At 54.9% G+C, this 18,912-nt stretch overlaps 7 protein-coding genes across 7 annotated transcripts; 4 read left to right on the forward strand and 3 right to left on the reverse strand.

The window, feature by feature from the left end:
- Positions 1-458: 458 nt before the first annotated feature.
- On the forward strand, positions 459-1,609 carry F5Z01DRAFT_476528 (concanavalin A-like lectin/glucanase domain-containing protein). The gene is made up of 3 exons (XM_046260032.1): positions 459-861; positions 964-1,048; positions 1,099-1,609. The coding sequence occupies exons 1-3, from the start codon at positions 608-610 to the stop codon at positions 1,495-1,497; spliced, it is 738 nt and encodes a 245-aa protein (XP_046120450.1). The 5' UTR covers positions 459-607; the 3' UTR covers positions 1,498-1,609.
- A 625-nt stretch (positions 1,610-2,234) lies between these two features.
- F5Z01DRAFT_671783 (uncharacterized protein) lies at positions 2,235-2,632 on the forward strand (the record flags this gene model as incomplete). Its single annotated transcript, XM_046264734.1, has 2 exons — positions 2,235-2,343; positions 2,439-2,632. 2 exons carry the CDS (start codon positions 2,235-2,237, stop codon positions 2,630-2,632), a joined length of 303 nt encoding a protein of 100 aa, XP_046120451.1.
- Positions 2,633-3,094: 462 nt separating this feature from the next.
- Positions 3,095-6,618, reverse strand: F5Z01DRAFT_476516 (uncharacterized protein). The gene is made up of 4 exons (XM_046260031.1): positions 5,453-6,618; positions 5,147-5,389; positions 4,908-5,094; positions 3,095-4,855 (listed from the first exon to the last, which is right to left on the reverse strand). The coding sequence occupies exons 1-4, from the start codon at positions 6,467-6,469 to the stop codon at positions 3,354-3,356; spliced, it is 2,949 nt and encodes a 982-aa protein (XP_046120452.1). The 5' UTR covers positions 6,470-6,618; the 3' UTR covers positions 3,095-3,353.
- A 2,838-nt stretch (positions 6,619-9,456) lies between these two features.
- F5Z01DRAFT_476682 (F-box/WD-40 repeat-containing protein) lies at positions 9,457-12,676 on the forward strand. The gene has a single exon (XM_046260033.1). It carries the CDS (start codon positions 9,726-9,728, stop codon positions 12,585-12,587), a length of 2,862 nt encoding a protein of 953 aa, XP_046120453.1. The 5' UTR covers positions 9,457-9,725; the 3' UTR covers positions 12,588-12,676.
- An 89-nt stretch (positions 12,677-12,765) lies between these two features.
- On the reverse strand, positions 12,766-13,404 carry F5Z01DRAFT_679960 (Snf7 family; the record flags this gene model as incomplete). The annotated part of the gene is made up of 1 exon (XM_046265566.1): positions 12,766-13,404. The coding sequence occupies one exon, from the start codon at positions 13,402-13,404 to the stop codon at positions 12,766-12,768; it is 639 nt and encodes a 212-aa protein (XP_046120454.1).
- Positions 13,405-15,387: 1,983 nt separating this feature from the next.
- F5Z01DRAFT_648591 (uncharacterized protein) lies at positions 15,388-18,039 on the forward strand. The gene has a single exon (XM_046263041.1). It carries the CDS (start codon positions 15,617-15,619, stop codon positions 17,759-17,761), a length of 2,145 nt encoding a protein of 714 aa, XP_046120455.1. The 5' UTR covers positions 15,388-15,616; the 3' UTR covers positions 17,762-18,039.
- Positions 18,040-18,068: 29 nt separating this feature from the next.
- F5Z01DRAFT_671788 (uncharacterized protein) lies at positions 18,069-18,640 on the reverse strand (the record flags this gene model as incomplete). The annotated part of the gene is made up of 3 exons (XM_046264735.1): positions 18,069-18,198; positions 18,259-18,381; positions 18,432-18,640. The coding sequence occupies 3 exons, from the start codon at positions 18,638-18,640 to the stop codon at positions 18,069-18,071; spliced, it is 462 nt and encodes a 153-aa protein (XP_046120456.1).
- Positions 18,641-18,912: the final 272 nt, after the last annotated feature.

Genomic DNA, 18,912 nt, shown 5'->3' on the forward strand with positions numbered 1-18,912 from the left:
CTGCCTGTGAAGTAGATTACCTGCATAACTATTCTCCGCGCTGGAAAGTGAATACCAAACTGTGGCGGCCCTAGGTGTTGAGAGGATCGTGTCTGGCATCTTGGAAGCAACGCGCTTGCTCTACTTCCTCGCCCAACTTTTGCCATACGCAAGAATATACTGGAACAGGCCGGACACAAAGCAACGGAGACTCCCACCGTCAACATGCTTTCAGCTCGCACCTCACTGCCGGTAAAGCACGAATGACGCACTCCGCCATGATTCGGGCAGGAGTTGTACGGCCTGCCGTCCTGCAGCCAGCTGAGCATCCTTCATTGGACGAGGATAGGCTTGAGGGCATGATACGGGCTTGTTGTCCTGCGCCATGGCATGCATTGTTACACCCGTGCCCCGACTTTGCCATCGAGGACGTCAGAGACCTTGGTTGGCAAGGGAATGAGGGGTGCAGTGAGGGGGATTTGTCGTCGTAACTGTGCAGTTAACGGCGGCTCAGGAGATATAAAAGCATGGCTCACTGACGACGAAGACGGTCAACACGATCTTGTATCTGGGCATCCTTTGGTTCCATCAATTGCAAGTTGGCCCTGAGTTCTCACAATTGGACAAAATGGGTCTTGCTAAAGTCTTCAGCCTTGTGCTGCCACTCGTGCTTGGGGTTCTAGGAGCCCCTGCCGCTCAGGAGGAGCCCGCGCATGTCGTGGCCAGACAAGGCGCCGATCCCCACTGGTACAAGTACTGGGCCAACGACAAGGCCGAGGTCGAAGCTGAGGACCTCAGCGGAGGAGAGTTCACCGTCAACTGGGACGAGCCCAACGGCGGCAATTTTGTCATTGGCAAAGGATACCGGACTGGCTTCGACACGTAAGGCCTTCCTTCTCCCGATGGCTTGTGGCATTCGGTTTCCCACAGGCCCCTCGATTTCCATGTCGTCCTGAGGATCTCCCCTCGCTGACACTGCTCTAGGAAGTTCAATTACTCCGGAACTTTTACACCTGGCGACAACTCGAACACGTACCTTGCACTGTATGGCTGGACCTACGGTCCGACGGTACGTTATTGGGAGAAAGAACCAAGTCAGTGACTGATACTCTGTACCAGAGCGAGTACTATGTGATGGAGTCATTTGGCGTCCACCATCCTGCAGACAACGCCAATAGTGTCTGCTACGGACACTTTGAGTCCGACGGAGGCACCTATGAGGTCTGGGACAAGTACAACGGCAACATCCACCAGCTGTGGTCCGTGAGGACAACACGCCGTGTTGGCGGGACCATCACCACCGGCAACCACTTTCGTGCCTTCAATGCCGTCGGTCTCACCCTGGGGAGACATGGCGAGATGGTCATTGGCATCGAGGGCCAGTGGGGCGACGGTTCTGCCACCATCACCGCCGGCGTCCCGCCTGCCACCAAGGTCGTCGAGAGCGCGACACCCACAACCAGGACCCAGGTGTCTACGCGGAAGGGCACCTGCACGGCCACGATCGATATAAGTTAACGTTCCTCGAGCTTGGCGTTGGCAGTCTTGCCCCATGTACATGAGGTTGTACTACCTAGTCGGTCTCGGTTTTCAGGGTGAGCGCTGGCCTTTGGGCTGTAACGGCTGTCGAGACGCAAAGCCGGTTAGTTTTTTTTGGCGCTGGTACCCGTAGTCGATTGAGCTGCCAAATGCATTCATCTCTAGACTGTTGTGTCCTCACATCGATGGGTCTGAGGCGCTCATGTTGGTGATGGGTGGAATCCGCATCTCTGTGACGCCATCACACCGTTGGCACTTTCTGGGTCGGAAGTCTTCCGGCCCTGAGTCCTCAAGGTCGATGTCGACCCTTACTTGTTCAACAGGTTGGAAACTGTCGTGGATCGAGTCTACCGTAGCCAGTGGAATACCGAGCTGGCCATGTCGCAACAAAATATCGAAATGCAGATGGGGACCGGATTACGAGCGGAAACTCATATCGCAGGATCCTTTGTGTAGCCCATATCTGATCGCGAAACATATTTTGTGCATTAGAATGACTAGACGATGGTGAACTGAAGTCCAAGTCCAAGCTGAGGTAAGGCAAGTTGCCTTGGCCAGGAGCACTTGAAGAAACCCCACGTGATTGCTTGGCGGTATCGACGCACGTGACCCAAACTTTTCGCCGACCATACTACGGAGTATCGCGACCACCTTCAAGCAGCGCGCCGGAGACAGCAGCTCGACTCCCCAGCCTCGCAAGCAACCCAAGCGCCATCATGACCGGTCACAAACCCATGCGGCTTCCGCCCCTGCCACGCTTGCGTGTGCACAACCCGAAGCGACAAGTCGAGAACCCCTGTTTGACGATCATGTCCAGCATGCTCTGTACGCCCGCCTGCCCTCCTGCCCTCCCGACCTCGTCGCGTCAAAGAATAGCTCGGGGAAGACATGTTGAGAACTCACAACTAACGCGCTCGCAGCATGCTGGGCCTCGGCCGGTTACAATGCCACGGGCTGCCTCGCGATCGAGAACCAGCTACGGGCCTGCATGGACGGACCCAAAGCGCCGCGCACCTCGTCGAATTCGATCAACTACCACCTGGGCCGTATGAAGAACAGTGTCACACAAGGCTCCAAGTCGAAAGCTGGGCGAGGCGGTGGTTCAGTTTCGTAATCACCCAGGAGGAGGCACAAGGGGACCTGCAGGAGAGATGGACTGCCTGCCTTGGCGTGAGCGCCCTGCGCTGGCCGGCCATCATCATCCTATGCCCACCCACACTATTACAGAGGGAGGGAACTGCATACTGGCGTTTGGGAATTTGTACTACAGACCGGCGATGCTGGCCGGGAAAAGATATTGCAGCGCGAGGATTGTAAGACTGTACAATTATGGACGACACCACCATCACCACCATACGCGATGATCAATATTGGCAAGCTTGAATTCAACATGAAAACCGCAAAAACACCGCTATGTGGATATTCCGTTCTCATGCCCTTTCATCCATGCTCAAATGTGTCTAGCAATCATCCCGCTGAATCATCCAAGAAATGCCGCTGCCCGGCCTGATGCTGCACGCCTCGCCCCAAGCTGCCGTTTGATCGGCGCTCCGCCAACAACATAGCTCCTGTGTCACTACCAATGCCAACATCCTATGCCAGCCGCTGCAGGTTGTATATCTATGCTGCCCCTGAGTCGTCGACGGGAACGTTTGCGGGTGACGATGATCGTAACTGAAAAAAAACAAACAAGTAGAATGTAGGTAAGAAAGATTGTTTCGAGTTGAATGCGCCGTTGGTATCCTGAGGTTGGGTGCAACCTGATGCTGGTAGTGTAGTGATCCATGTTTCGTGAAACTCCCTCCGTTATCTCCGTCTCTGTCTCTCGCCGACGTTCATGTGCCGTGTGCTTGTGACGTATCCGTTGCCGAAATACAGTAGAGGTCAATCTCGCCGACGCCCCCAGAGTACATGCTTTTCATGCCTTCCCGAAGTTCCAAGAATGCGAGCTGGATATCCTCGTCGCTCTGGATGCGGACCAAATCACCGTCCTCGTCACGGTAGTGCAGCTTCAGATGCTCCTTACCGATACTGCTCGCTGTGAACCGTGCGAGTTTGGCATCAATCCTGTCAATCAAGGATTGGTATGAAATGTTGAAAGCCACGACTAATGTCACGTAGTTCCCGCCATCCAGATTCACCTTGACCTTGAGCTGCGTCGGGAATGGTGCGTCGCCCTCGCCCATCGTGTTGGAGCTGGGCGGCGCGAATGTGCCCGTGGCAAGCCCAGGCGACACTGTCCGCGTGTTGGCAGCCGTCATATCAACACGAAGAGAGTTCCCACCGGACGATGGGTTAGGCGTGGTTCCTCGGGGATAAATTGGTTGCGACGGGAAGTGTGACATGGTCCCTCCAAGGCTGCCCGAGTGCTGATGCATGCGATGTTGCGCACCCGGACTCTGCGTGTGCGTACGGATTGGCGCATCATTGCGTGGGGAGCCATTCTGCGATCGCGGAATTCCGCTATCGTGGGCAGGGTGAAGGTGTTGGGGAATACCGGGGACAGCAGGAACATTGCCCCCTCCTTGACTGGGTTGCCTCTGGCGAGGAACACCGGGGCCGTTGATATCGGGTGTACTGTATGATCGGCTTCTCTGATTCTGCGCGGCGCTGTTCTGTTTTGCCATCGCCGGCAGCGACGGGCCCCGAGGATTCCGCCCGTTCATACCATGGGGACCCGGAGAAGTACCGTCGCGTGACGGCGCTCGAGGGGCAGCCGGAGCCGTGTACTTGGTGCCCTCGTCCCAGACTGCCTGGGGCTGCCCTGGCTTGTAGTTAGGAAACATGCCGCTAGCTGTGCTGGTACGGGAGGATGCGGGAGAGTTATCGACGGGCGAGAAGTAGCTGTCGCCGATGCGAGAGCCGGGCGAGATGGCACCACTGCTCTGTGTTTGCAAGCTCAAGCTCAAAGGAGCCGGATGGTGAGGCAGAGGGAATCGTGGCGGCGGTGCTCTGGCAATGCCGGCCAAGGACTGCGAACTTTCGTTTGTGGCAGAGCGCTGCCTCAGGCTCGAGCTGGACGAGGTTCGTGGCATGATGGCGGGCTGCTGACCGGGCATGGGAAACTGTGCCGGTGCTGTAGCGGGTCCATCGAAATCATCTTCGTCGTCCGTCTCCTTGTACGGGTTTTCTATTGCGCCTGTGTGGTCCCTCGTCCAGACAAAGTCGTTTGCCACGGACCCCGATTGAGCAGATACGCGAGCACCATGCACCTTGCGTTGCTGCTCGAGTACGTCCGCCCACTTGCGCATGATATCTTCCTTGGGGAACTTGATGGTGAAGTTTTCCACTGCTGGTTCCCCCTTCCACCAGATCTGGACACAGTGCGACCCAGTACCTGTTCTCTCGTTAGTTCCGTTAGGTGTACTGCGGGAGGGACGTGGGCTTACCAGGTTTCGAAAGAGATATCACGTCAGTGACGTTTGTCATGAAGATTCTGCCCTTAAGAGTGACCTTTGCGCTCTTATTTCTGGGTTTGCTGCCCGTCGACTTGGTCTTGTCTTTTTTGTCTTTGACCTTGTTGGGTGAAACCTCCTTGCAACATAGCAAAATCGCCTCGAAGAGATAAATTTCGTACTGGCGAATGAATGTTAGCTAGCTCTCATTTGTGGTGTAAGGGACTGCGCACGTCTTTCTCAACGTCTGTCTTGCCCGTGGCGACACCGTGCACGCCATGCATGAGGAGTTTGCCAAAGGACTCGACGTTGTGGTTCTTCCAATCGTCCACGCGTGTCTTGAGATCGACGAGAGCCTCATCCAACAAATCGCGATTGACAGCCTCGTTGGCGCGGTATAGGACCCGCTCTGCGGCCTCACAGCCAGCCAAGAGATCATTCTTGGTTTCTTCATCTTCGGTCTTTTTGTGGAGGTCCTACGCGGTGTCAGTGCCTGCTCTTTGGGGGGTCGGGTAACCAGGTATCCAAATCCCACTCACCTTGAGAAGTAGAGGGTATTTGACCAGACGCTGCATAGGCTTCAGGAGAAATCCGTCCAACGTATTGAACTCGAGAGCCACAGGGTGGTCTATTGACTTGATCTGGTCAAACACAGCTTGAGCCGTCATAGCAGCCTTTCGCTGGTTGGAAATGAAGGGCTCATAGATGCTGAAGGAAGGTTCGTGGTGCACAAAGATCTCGCCCCATTTCTGGCTCGTCGCAGCTCTCGAATTCGTCGTCTCGACTCTAATGAGGAACCGGCGTTGGAAGTCGAGAATGGCGTTGATGTTGAGGAAGATTGAGTGAATGGCATCACCAGGAATGACCAAATTTTGTTCGAGTGTCGTCTTGAGATCGTGTAGGTTCTCCAAATCTTGCACATATTTCCGTTCTGTATCGACAAGCTCCTTGACGATGTGGTCACGATATGTCATTTGCGCCTTCTGGCTCGGGTCCGCGGGCCCGTCGTCAGGGTATGGTTGTACTGGCACGAGGTTGCCTCGTTGGGCAGCGAGGTCAAGGACGTAATTGACGACTTGGGTGACCTTGACGAAGCCACTGGTGTCGTTGTTCATCACGTCGGACACCACAAAGCAGTCTTGCGACGGCAGCTGGAGTTGTTCGAGGCATGCCTTGACGAATTTGAAGATACCGATCTTGGGCTTCTGTATCACCTTCTCTTCATCGACGTCGAGGGGCTCGTCTGGCTGCAGCGCGTTGTTGTAGATGACGATGAGGGGCAGACCAGTTCGAAGCAGATTCCAAAGTGAATCGACGGGATCTAGAGGGTCGAGCTGGTCGAGATATTGTTCGAAATCGGGGACCTGGGCTAGTCGATTCTTGAGCGCAACGCATATCTGATATAATGATCGTGAGGCATCGGCCTTTTGGTTGATGATGTTGGAGGTAGGAACAACGTGACCGTTAGGACCAGGTGTCATGCTGTTCAGCGAGCTGAGCGACGCTGAAGAGCCACCGACGGCGGTCGAGCCCGTCAACTGGCTTACGCGACTCATCTTGGGCGTGCAAAGGGTCGGTGATTGTCGACTCGTGTGGAGGTTGTGGTCTAATTATTCCATGCGTTGACAGCACGGTCCCGTAGTAAGGGCGCGCTGTTGGGAGTCGGGTTGATTGAATGCGATTCGGAGGAGTTGATCGACGGTCGATGGACGTTATCGAGGAATACCCTGAATTCGGAGGTCGATGAGGGAGGCGCAACCTAGAGGCGGCTGCTACTGCGTCACTGCCGGCTGAGAGGCGTCGGATGCCGTCAGGCGAGCTGCCGCTCCCCTTTTTGCTAGATCCTTTGAGAAAATGGAGGGTCTAGCCGTCGAGGATTACAGCTGGAGGTTCCTGGTGTTGAGGGTGAGGCGCAAAAGTGGCTGTCCGTCACGTCACGGCCGTGCACCAGCGGTGGAGGTGAGCTCGTCGAGTCCGGAGTCCAGCGTCCTTGGTGTCAGAGTCGAAAGCGCAGTTCGTCGTCGTAACTCAAATGCGGACTGAAGCCTGCCTCTGTCCGCTGGATGACTGGCTGGTTGGCTGGCTGATGCAGCAGAGGGTATGTCGTATGCTAACTTGAGCAGCCCTCGCTTGGCTGGCTGGCTGGCTGGCTGGCTGGCTGGCTGGGTTGGGCGGGTACGTATAGCAGTCAGGAGAAGGAGGGGTTGCGGTCGGGCTGGTCTCGGGCTGGGGGTCCGGATTGTGGTGCCCAGGGACTGGACCTAAGAATTTAAGGGATTTGGCTGGGCGCTGATGCAGGGCAGCAAAAGCAGAGGGGTCAGTCGAGAACGTCAAGGATTGCCCGCCTGGTGCCAGGCTAGACGAGGCTGGTCAGGGAGAGAGAGAAAAGAGCAGCAGGCAACACTGATGATAGTTAGATATCTTTACTACTGCTGATAGTTATTAGAATGTCACCATTTGTCGGTTCTACTTGTTGAACCGCCCTTCTGATCGGTCGGTGACTGGCCGCTGGCGGAGTTCGAACACGTGGGTCTGTCCCAAAAGGAGAAAGCTTCCATGCGTGGGTAAGATCAGAAGTCGGTCAGGCTAGCCGCTGGAATTCACGTCTGTTAACTCTACGTAACAAAATCGAAGGTTACCTTGATTATCAATGTGTTGACAATAGCTATTGTCTCGTCTTATTAGAGCCACTTGTTGTTGCCTATCACAGCACTATTGTCAGTTAGAGGTGTGACAACGGCCAAACTCAAGTCGAGTAGCTTGCCGCTTCATTTCTTGACATCTCTGAGCGAACTCATTATAAGCAAGTTGCTGATATTGTTCCTTGGGTTCATCGACGTTCCCCTGACAGAGGAGCATCGTTCATCGTTGGCTCATCTCATTCTCGCCTAACAGTTGGCGCTAATGCCCATTATCCTCACAAATCCCGGGTGCTGGTTGCTCAAAGCGCAGCTTTGCGCCGAGTCACGACTGGGCGACAATGTACGATTCGATTCGCATTCTCCCCGTGGGTCTCTCCGCTGCTCCCCGATTGTGCTAGTCTGCATGTATCCGTAGTACCTACTGCATCGGTAACGCGTACATAGGCCGCACGATCAGCTTGCCTCGAATTGCCATATGGGCGGGCGTACGGACTACGGAGCCATAACTGCGGCATCTGGCATCTTCTAAGATGCGCAATGGCATTCGCAACTTACAGGCTTGTGCAGCCCCGATCCGATCCGCCACCAAGTGGGACAAACTTGGTAGGCTGGAACACGCTGATTGAGGGGCTAGACATGTGATACTGCTGCCCATGGGCCATAATTATGGGAGCTGTGACGAGATGCACGTCGCCTGTCCAGCTGGTCTGAGGTTGTGCAACACCAATTTCACCAAAGCCTTTCTTTTATCGCCCACGACTGGACGTGCCAAGCGCGCACCTTTGACTCGACTCCTCCTCCCGCCGATGAATCAGTCCATATTGTAATCATTAATAAGCCCTTTTCCGCCCTCTAGGTTTGTTACTGTTCAGTGGGTACGTGGTCACTACGATACAAATTACTCGTGTCGCCAGCAAGTTACTCCAGCTACTCTTACGTCAATGGCCATGAAAGGATCAAGAAAGCTGTGTAGTAATTGCCGGGCGGCTCGCATCTTGGAGTGGACCTTGCAGAGCACTGCCGGCTTGGCAGCTCTTTCAGGTGCGTCGCCCATCACGACAACACGTTCGAGTAGTATTGGTCTCATCACTGGCATAAATTAACAATGCTAGCTCGTGTTACGCTCTCTCTTAGTCCCGCTGGCTTAGCTGCACATTGTGTGCTGTCGCACGACATCAGGGCAAGTGAGGGCAGCAAGTGTTCAATCCTGTAGGTTACCTAGTTGTCAACGACCATCCACGAGCTTCTTTTTCTGGGAGGTCAATGAATCGCCTTATTTATTAATAGGTTGGATGCGGCGAATCACGCAGACCACTGGTGAGCAAAGTTCAGAGTCAGACGCATTAACAATCACTAGTTAATCGTGGGTTGAACAACCTAAACAAAAAGATCAGCCAAGATTACTAACTTGAATACTGACCAGGACATTTTGCTATCAATGTTTTTCCCTTTGACGAAAACAAAAGGCGAACACCGTCCATATAGCTTTATTATATGCTACCTATCCGTACCGCTCGGAAGAAAGCCAGCGCTCCTTGTAAGCTGCCCCGTGGTCTAGGTTAGGCTAACTTGATCTTTTAACGCTAGGGTACAGGCCAATGCCAAGCTTTGTAAAGGTAGGTAATTAGAAGAGGGATCGAGGGCATTGTCGCAAAGCCAAAAGTTCTTTAGAATGAGCGACTATACGTATACTTCTTGGTAGTATTAATTATCCTGATTTATTGCAGGTACCAAAGTACTTGCACTGTAGACAATTGTGTCCACTGTTCCCATCCCACACTGACCTAATCTGACGGATCCTCTTGAGGTGGGATTGCCCCACCTCAAGATGGCACTAGCGCCCGCCGCCTTCATTCCCTGTATTTGGCGTAGGGTCGTCACTTTCGCCCAGAGCCTTCCTTGTTTGCTTGCCAACAACAACAACAATAGCATCGTCGCCTCTGTCCAGCGACCACCACCATCGTTCTGCATTCACTTCCAACTCGATTCCTACCACAAAATATTTAGCTTCTACAAAGAGTTTCTAATTTGCGCACCTCCAAGGGTGTCTTCGATCTACCCAGTCGCATCCTTGTCACCTTCTTGCGCCTCAACCCCAAGCGCCGTCCCGCACCCGGCCCGAGTCGTTACTACCTGATGCTCGTCCAAACGAGGCTTGAACTACGCGATCATGTCGAAGAGAGATCGCCTGGCGATGGACACCTTCTCCCCCACACACCAGCCCGACGAAGGCTACTCTGAGGATCCCTTGGGAACCTCCGGGGACAACGAGCTCTCGAGCGCCCTGTCAAGCGTCAAAACCGAAGACCTGCCAGCCTGGATCGCCTCGAACGCTTCTTACCTGCCCCTTGAGCTGAAGAAAGAGCTCACCATGGCTCTCCTAAACCAGTTGCCCACGGCGGCCGTCTGCGAGATTGTCGAACGATTAAGCCCCCGACTGTACATCGACTTTGTCCGCTATCTGCCCACCGAAGTCTGCCTCAAGATACTTAACTTCCTCGACCCCAACTCTTTGATCAACGTCATCCGCACCTGCAGAGCTTGGCATGAGCTCTCTCTCGACTACAAACTTTGGGAGCGAATGTACCATCTCGAGGGTTGGAAGGTGGTGCGCAGCGAGATTACAAAATGGGAGCAGCGGGTGACGCACGGTCTCACAGAGTCTATAGGGCATTTGCAGCGCATGCAGAGTACGGATGGGCACTCCAGCAAGATTCGACGGGTGGCGCGGGATGATGGCGACACTGACATATCCATGTCCGACAGCAGTGAGCGTACACGAGGCGACTCCAGTAGCAATTTTGGCGCTGGTGGGGGGTCGCGGAGCATCTTCAGTTCCCCAGACTCGTCTTTCTCCAATAGCCGCATGGTCGCGGCCTTCCCAGACGGTCCGGGTCAAGAGGAGGGGATATCACGAAGTTCAACGGCAGACCGATCACGACGACGCGACCTGTGTGCGACTCCAGAGAATATACTACCTCCCACGTTGACCGCACATAACCCCCAACGCTTACGAAGATCGACTCTTTGGACTTGGGATGCGCGTGAATCCCGTTATCGAATCAACTGGAAATACCTATACAACATGAGGCGGCGCCTCGAGTCGAATTGGGAACTCGGGAAAGCAGTACCCTTCACCCTACCACATCCAAAATATCCCGAGGAAGGCCATCACGAATGCATTTACACCCTCATGTACGACAGCAACTTTCTCGTGAGTGGGAGCCGGGACAAGACTATGAGGGTTTGGAATATGCACACGCGGAGACTAATGAGGGCGCCTCTGACCGGTCATCGCGGTTCAGTGCTGTGCCTGCAATTCGACGCAGATCCTGCCGAGGATCTACTCGTTTCAGGGAGCAGTGATTCGGATATCATTGTGTGGAAGTTCTCTACCGGCGAGATCCTCCAGAAGATTACCAAAGCCCATTACGAATCTGTGCTCAATGTCAAGTTTGACAAGGACGTTCTGATCACCTCATCCAAGGACAAGAGCATCAAGATCTTCAATCGGAAACCGCTGCGATTTGGTGAACTCGGGTACGATTCTGATGTGTTCCTCCCCGCCGTCAAGAAGCTTCAGTACATGGGGTATGAGCCAGAGCTGGCCCGCGAACTCCCCGTCAAACCACCATTCTCCATGATCGGGAGGTTGGAAGGCCACGGTGCTGCTGTGAACTCCATCGCCATCCGAGGGCGTCAGGTTGTCTCAGTGTCTGGTGACAGGCACGTCAAGGTGTGGGACTGGCCGACTATGACCTGCACCATGACCATACCCGCACACGAGAAGGGAGTTGCATGCGTTGAATTTGACGGTCGAAGAATCGTGAGCGGCAGCAGTGACTGCGCTGTCAGCATCTTCGATGCCCCGACGGGTGTTAACATCGCCACTCTCAAGGGCCATCAACAGCTGGTGCGCACTCTGCAAGCTGGCTTTGGCGATCTACCTTATAGCCGGCACCAGGATGTCGTTGATGCGAGGCGGATCAACCAAGACTTCTTGGAGGCTGTCAACAGTGGCCGCATTGACCTTGAAGACCCGAGACCCCGCGCACGTGAAGCCAGCGCTGGTGGATCACGACCTGAAGACATCCACGCATATGGAAATCTTAGTTTGCCCCCAGATGGCGGTGGCGGCAGGAGGTATGGCCGGATCGTTTCTGGTTCATACGATCATAGCATCATCATCTGGCGGCGGGATAAAGAGGGTGTTTGGAAACCGGCGCATCGTCTCCGTCAGAACGAAGCTGCTACGGCTGCGCACCAGCGGGCCGTGGAGGAACTCGAGAATCCCGACCCTGTGGCGAGACTGGCCCAGCAAAGCAGCGTCCTCGCGCAAGCGCCTGGTCTGGGACAAATCTCTCTTCCAATGCCCAACGTCCATGATTCACAGCCCTACCTGTCATCGGGAATCTACACCGCGCTCATCGACCAAGTCGTTCCTTCTGGATCATCGATGCTGCAACAAGCGCTTGCGAATTATCCAGGTCTCTTGGCCCATTACACATATCTACAAAAGGCCATTGATCGAGAGACATCACAGGATATGCGGCGTGACCTGCGACTGGTGGTGGAGGCAGCGGTGAATGGGCTACAGACTGCACGCAGACTGCAGCGGCAGGAAAGCATGGCATCGAACATGTCAATGGCACCTACGGCAGGTTCTACAGTCTCCCAGGGCGTGGCATCGGTCAGACAAGGCTCGCAGACCTCGACGACTGATAACGATGGTGATGCGCCAATGCCCGCTGCGCCACTAGCACAGACGCCAGCGCCGCCGGCCGAACCTCATCAGCACCACACCGTGCCAAGCAACGTTCCAACCCTGCACGCCAATCCACCCGCAAACGCGCTTCACCCGGGTCAGCCATTGCCCTTTGCAGACAATGCGTCGTGTCGCGTGTTCAAGCTCCAGTTCGACGCACGCAAACTTATATGCTGCAGCCAGGCCTCGATCCTGGTGGGATGGGATTTCTGCAACGGAGATCCCGAGCTAGAGGAAGCCAGTCGCTTCTTCGCGGCGATTGACTGACTGAATAGTCGTGTGTATAGCATGTCTCACGGTACATACCTGTCCCATAAAAATTACTACCAAGCCGACGATATCCATGATAAGCGGAGATGAATACCTAATATCTGTTCAAATTGCGCTCGAAATAAACTGTGGACGTAAAATATGGACAAGAGAAGGCATACTCTGTCGCCAACGCTCAGCCTGCTACCTGCTTCACCTTGTCTTCTGCCTGCGGTGGCTCGTCCACAAATTCAGGCACCACTTCGTCTTGTAGGAAGCCAGGCACCGCACCACCCATCTCTTGCTCGAGCTCCTGCTCCAGACCCAACGCCTCGAGCTCGGCGTCCAGCTCCGTCTCGTCCACGTCATCGGGGATATCGTAGCCCCTCGACAGGCTCTCCTGTATGTCGTTGCCCACGTCCATCAGATCCGCCATGTCATCCTGCAGCCGCTCAATCTTGTCAATGTCGATCTTGCCGTACTGTTTCCGCAGCTCCTTGTTCGTCGTCTTCATGGCGTCCACCTGGGTCATGACGTTCTTCAGGTTGTCCTGCATGCTCTGCGCCTGCTCCATGTTCCAGACCTGACTCTCGAGCTTGTCCTTCTCGGCCTCGTAGGCCTTGCGCTTCTGCAGGACCTTGAGGGCCTTTTGCTTGATGGCCTGCTTGCCGGGCCCCTCGCGCATCTTGGCGAGCTTCTCCTGGTAGGCGGAGAGCTCGCCGTTGAGGGCTTTGAGCTTGGTGTCGATGGAGGCGACGCGGGTGTCAATGTTGGAAATCGCGCCGTTGAGGGTGGGCTTGGGCCCGGTTTGTTTGGCACCGAAGAGGCGGTTCATTGTGGCGCAGCCGTTCGGGGGTCTTGTCGGAGAGAGTGTGTCTGGTTCACAGAGATGTGCGATGCGCGTGGGATCGTTTGTCTGATGCGCGGTGTCGTCGGGAGATCTTGGTCGGTGATTGATAGAACGATGCCTGCAGCTTGTCTGATGACGTTGAGCTTTCAGGCTGCCAGCCGGCTGGCGATGTGGGAGGGACTGGGGCCTCGTGGTCATGGAGGGAGGGGAGTGGCATGCGCGCTAGTCTCAAAAGGGTTCGAGGTGGAACTGCAGGTTGATTGGTCAAAGACTCAAAGTGCTCAGTCACAATCATTTGAGTACTACAATGCGGCATTCTGAGCTCAGTTGCTACAATAATTTTTTGGAAGGCCGTAATCGAGTATAAGCCAGTGCACTCCGGGTGATTTTTCGAGTAGGATTCATGTGCAAATCTCTACAGAAACAAGGTCGGACTGCACCAAATTGTCGTACGCTCTGGTTGACCTACCCTAATGTCCACGGCTGGCGTAGAAACGGAAACGACACTCTTACCGGTCACCTTTTCATCGAACCGAGGATATATGTATTTGTTTAATGAGAGCCTGTCTCAGCTACCTAATATAAAGTGATGGAATACGTAGTCCACGGACTAAGCACGCTGCGATCTATGCGTGGGTGAGGCTTGAGGGCACCACGACCAAATTTGACACGAGGGTTTCCATTGCGCCATTGTACACAGACAATGTACGGCACATTCTTATTCACCAGAGCTTGTTAGTCCTTATCTCTAGCACTTTCTTTGGCCATTCGCAAGTCTTTCTGGCATCTCTCAGACATCTACTCCATGACAAACGGCCATTGGCATCACCGTTCAGCAGAATGAATGGCAGCAATGATGACCCAAGGTGCAATGATTAGTGAGCCACCTACAGTAGCCATTGCAGTAAAATTAGACCGTCAGAAGTAAGGTTTCCACCTCACCGTCGGCTGCCATCGTCAAAATCTGCAGCGTGAGAGGCCCAGTGGCAAAGCGAGCATATTTGGGCTGCATGGTAGCCAGGCCACCTTTGAACCGGTGGCCAACCTCCTTCCACTGGTCGTTGCCAATGGGATGTGGAGGATCTCGGCGAGCAGCTCGGACATTTGGTTGCACAGATGGTGATTCTGGCGAATCGATAGGCTCGTGTCACAATTTCACCACGAACATTATGCCATGTTGCATCTTGAACGAGCCCTGGAACAAGCTCATACATTCAGGAAAGGACGTGATCTAATGCCAAACGTGGTTATGTTCAGCCTTATGACTAGTCTGACCCGCACTGTCAAACACTCGTCTTTGAGCTCTCTACGCCAGACAAGAAAGATGATATGCGTACATAGTAGATGCACGTCTCAACCGGTCAGCGACGAGGGTGGCAGTACGAATCAGTCGAGACACCTTTGCAGCCAAACTCAATCAAAGGGGACTGGGCGAAAAGTGCGCAATCAGCCATACGTTTCTGTGGTGTGTGCGGCGTCCCAATTCGGGCACTTTGCACTTTGGGTTGCTCGCTGTCCTGGAGTGATCTCTGATGATTTCAAACGCGATTTTTGATAGGCGGCGAGCGTTGAACTCTGACAGCCATTTGCCGACCAGTCAAAGAGCAAGAAATACGACAACCTCACGTCCTGATTCCTGTTTGCAAAGTTGGCCTAGCGAGAAACTCGCATGTTGGTGAGTTCAGTCGTGCGTGGGTTCGATCCAAGCCTCAACAGAATTGAAACCACGTCTCCTGTTCTGATGCATCTGCGTGGCTGCGAGAGAAGGTAGTCTGGCTTTGACTTTGACATGTCATAGAAGACAGTCACTTGAGTAGACTTGGTGGTAGTTTGTCGCCTATAAAGTTCCAACCTTGTTGAAACCTTGACGTTGAACTCAATTTGATAGCCCTCGACATTGGCGGTCAGGCCAAATGTGGCTTAGCGCCGTGGTTCTGCCGGGTGATCCTTGGATTTGTTTACTTGGGGCAACCGCGTATAATTATCATGGGTCGCTCCCGCCCTCACGAGACAATGTCTTTCCTCCCCCCCACACAGATTCAGATCGATCAATCAATCAATCAAGATAATTTTTCTGACTCAACTTCGCAAGAACGCATTCCAGACACTGGCTGCATACAACTCCGACACACACATTGGACGATTACGATCCAAGTTCACAACTTCACACTTCCAAGTTCTGCGACAGTGTCTCACCATGCCACTGAACGATCCCCCCCTCGGGCGGATGCTGGCAACCCCCTCCGGCTGGTTCGCCAAGCTGCTCAAGCCTTGGGATCGCGTCGCGAAGCCCAGCGCGTCACTTGTCCCACACACAAATCCTCGGATGATGATCAAGCCTGTTCGACCTTACTACACCACTTTGGCCAACCGCATTGGCGATTCAGTCACCTCAGCGCCCTCAACTCACGACACCTCTTGTCTGGACTCACACTACTTCGACGAGCACCACGCGACCAGCACCCCCATCAAGCATCAGCGTGTCGAGGAAGACCTGGTGCCCGGGTTCACGACCATTGAGCCTCCCACCAATCTGCGGCCCATGGAGTTCGAGATTGAGCTTGCGTACAGCATGGCGATCAAGGAGCTGGCCGCGCGCCCAGACCACTTGGCCCGACCCAAGCGCACATTGCACGGAGAGCCCGTCGAGAACGGCACCGCGCTTCGCTACCGCCCAGGCTGCATGTACCTGCTGGCTGAGTCTCGCCAGCCACGCACTCGACTCGCCGAGGCTGGTCGTCCTGCGCTATCCGACATTGCGTCTGAGTCAGCCCACAGCTCGCCCGCGCTCAACTACACACCCGTGCTCAACCAGTCGCCTCGCGTCTTCAAGGTGCCGTCTGCCACCGATTCCGAGCGTTCTCTCTCCGTGTCTGCGTCGCTTCTCATGACGCCTTCGAGACTGGATTGTGCTGAGGACGCACCATGCGCAACACCTGATGTCTCTTCGCCATTTGCTGGACCTATCCACGTCCCAGGAAACGACATGTTCCGCGACACACGTCAGAACACAGCCGTCAATAAGCTTGCTCGTCTGGTCGACACAAAGTGTGGTGGTGTTGCTTTCAAGGTTACCACTGAGTTGGAGGACGATCGTTGTGTTGTGCGGATTAAGCTTCCCAAACGATACCTCGACTACATGCCTCAAGAAACACCTGTTGCTGAATCCTTCTCTGAAGACAGCACGATGACGGTGGGAAGGGACGATACCCTTGCCGCCTATGATGCCTCACCGGCTCATTCACCGAGGACCGACGACGTTACTCTGACCGTCACGGACTTTTCTCCTCTCATGGATTTCGATGATGATACCCTCGTGGTTTCCGATTTCTCTCCTTATGGTCGCGACATGTCACCGCACCAGAACCAGCCACAGGCTGTTGATTCCTTGCTCCCACAAGAAGTGGTTGAAGCCCCATCTACGCCAATGGCGCACAATACTCAGCCTCAGTCACAGGCAATACATTCATCGCTCCCACAAGAAGTGGTTGAAGCCCCATCTACGCCAATGGCGCACAATATTCAGCCCCAGTCACAGGCAATAAATTCATCGCTCCCACAAGAAGTGGTTGAAGCGCACGACACACAGCCCCCGTCACAGGCTGTGGAACTATACGACCAGCTCCCGCACATGGCGGTCGACGCTACGGCTCCGGACAGTCCTGGCCGCGCCTACCTGCGCGCCTTCATCTCGAAGTCCAAGCCTGCCCTGGCGCGCGCGCCACTGGGCGAAAGAAGCCCCAATGCCTCCCCCAGTCCCCCCAAGCGCAAGCTGGAGGACAAGCCGGAGCACGACAAGGAGAACGAGCCAGAGCACGACAAGGAGAACGGCAGAGACGCGAAGAAGCCGCGCCTCACAAAGGCGGCGCCCACCACACCCTCCAAGCCGCCTCCCCGTAGATCGGTGCGAGCGCGCGCGCAGCCTGGCCCAGCTGCCTCTACCAAGTCCGCCATACCCACCGCCGTCAAGGTCGGAAAGGCGCCCACTCTGAGCGCCATGCGGCTGGAGCAGGCCGAATTGGCCCGCCGCACCAGCGCCAACACGCGCAGGAACCGCGGCAAGGGTGACTCGCTCGAGGTTGTCCAGGCTAGGTACCTCGAGGCTCACTCGAGCTCCTCCCCCTCGGAGAATGACGAGTCCGAGCGCACCAGCACCAGCACTCAGGGCGTGGTGTGGAAAGAACCCCTCGAGGAGTTCGCCCCGGCCGTCAAGGCTGTCGCGGCAGCGAAGAAGGCTGCCACCCCCAAGCCCAAGAAGGCCAAGAAGGCCACCGTGGCCCCCTCCGCCAGACCTGGCACCCCTCGTGTCACCAGGTCGCGAACGCGGTCTCAAATGGTATGACTATCATGTTGTGTTGGAGTTTGCTTACTACTGTTTTTTCTGGCATGGATTATTTCGCGGTCGTTTGTGTGGTTTGGTTGAGCATGGATTATCTCGCGAGCGTTTTTGGATCGGTTGGAAAGTTTTGTGGCATTGCGTCGGCGTTGTATCATGGAAATACCCCTATTGTTGTTTTGGTTTGAAAGTTTTTGCTCGCCCGGATGAGGCTTGAGCAGTTGTACGGAAAGATGAAGCAGTTGGCGCCGCTATGGCGCCCAGATAGACAACGTTTCAAAAATCTCTGCGTGTCCTTCTCCTTTGTGACAAGCTAAATACACACGGGCTGGTTGCTTGGCTTCGAAACACCGTTGTTGGGGTTGGTCTGGCCACATCCTTGAACAGCGCCGAAAGCAGTGTCATCAATGGCCGCATTGAATGCCGCGCCGCAGTTGGGGTCACTATCATTCTGCCTGTTAGCGCCTAGAGCCGCTTCGTCAAGCAACTTATGAGCCACGTACCTGGCACCTCCGCTTGCGTTGTTGAAGTACGAGCAGATGTCGTGGGAGAAGCAGTCCAGGGTGTAGGCGTTGCCCAGAGCAGTACCACTGCACCCAGCGCCGCAACGGCCGTTGCACGAGTAGCTTTGGCAATGTTAGTCTGTCTCTTCGTCATTCAGATGCGTGGTACGCACTCTCCGCTCCCAGAGGGGCTGGCGCCAAAGTTGCTGCCCACGACGCCTGTGAAGGTGCACGTCTTGCCAGCAGCGTTGGTCCACCGGGCTGTGGCCGTGGTACCGACACTCACACAACTGATCGCACGCTTGTCGAGAGTTGCCGGCGCGGGCGAGGCACACACGAAGCTGGCGAGAGCAGCGAGGGCGAGACTTGTTTGGAGCATCATGTTGTCGGAAAGGTCTGGTGGTGTTGGAAGTACATAAGACTAGGGGAAACCTGGCTCGTTTTTATGTGCTTCTGGACGAATTAGTCCAGCGTCATGAGGGGATCAGCGCTTTCCCCTCGGGGTCTGGAGATGTCGGTGTGCTGGCTACATGGAGTAATTCTCGGAAGAGGGATCTGGATCACGCAATAGGTGGTCATGAGGGAATCCTCAGGTGCCTTTTGGGACACTTCTGCCGAGGCGTGACGCGATGATCTGTGGTAAAAGCCGGGGGA

This window comes from Emericellopsis atlantica, assembly GCF_019669845.1.
Source record: "Emericellopsis atlantica unplaced genomic scaffold F5Z01scaffold_6, whole genome shotgun sequence".
Classification (NCBI taxonomy): domain Eukaryota; kingdom Fungi; phylum Ascomycota; class Sordariomycetes; order Hypocreales; family Bionectriaceae; genus Emericellopsis; species Emericellopsis atlantica.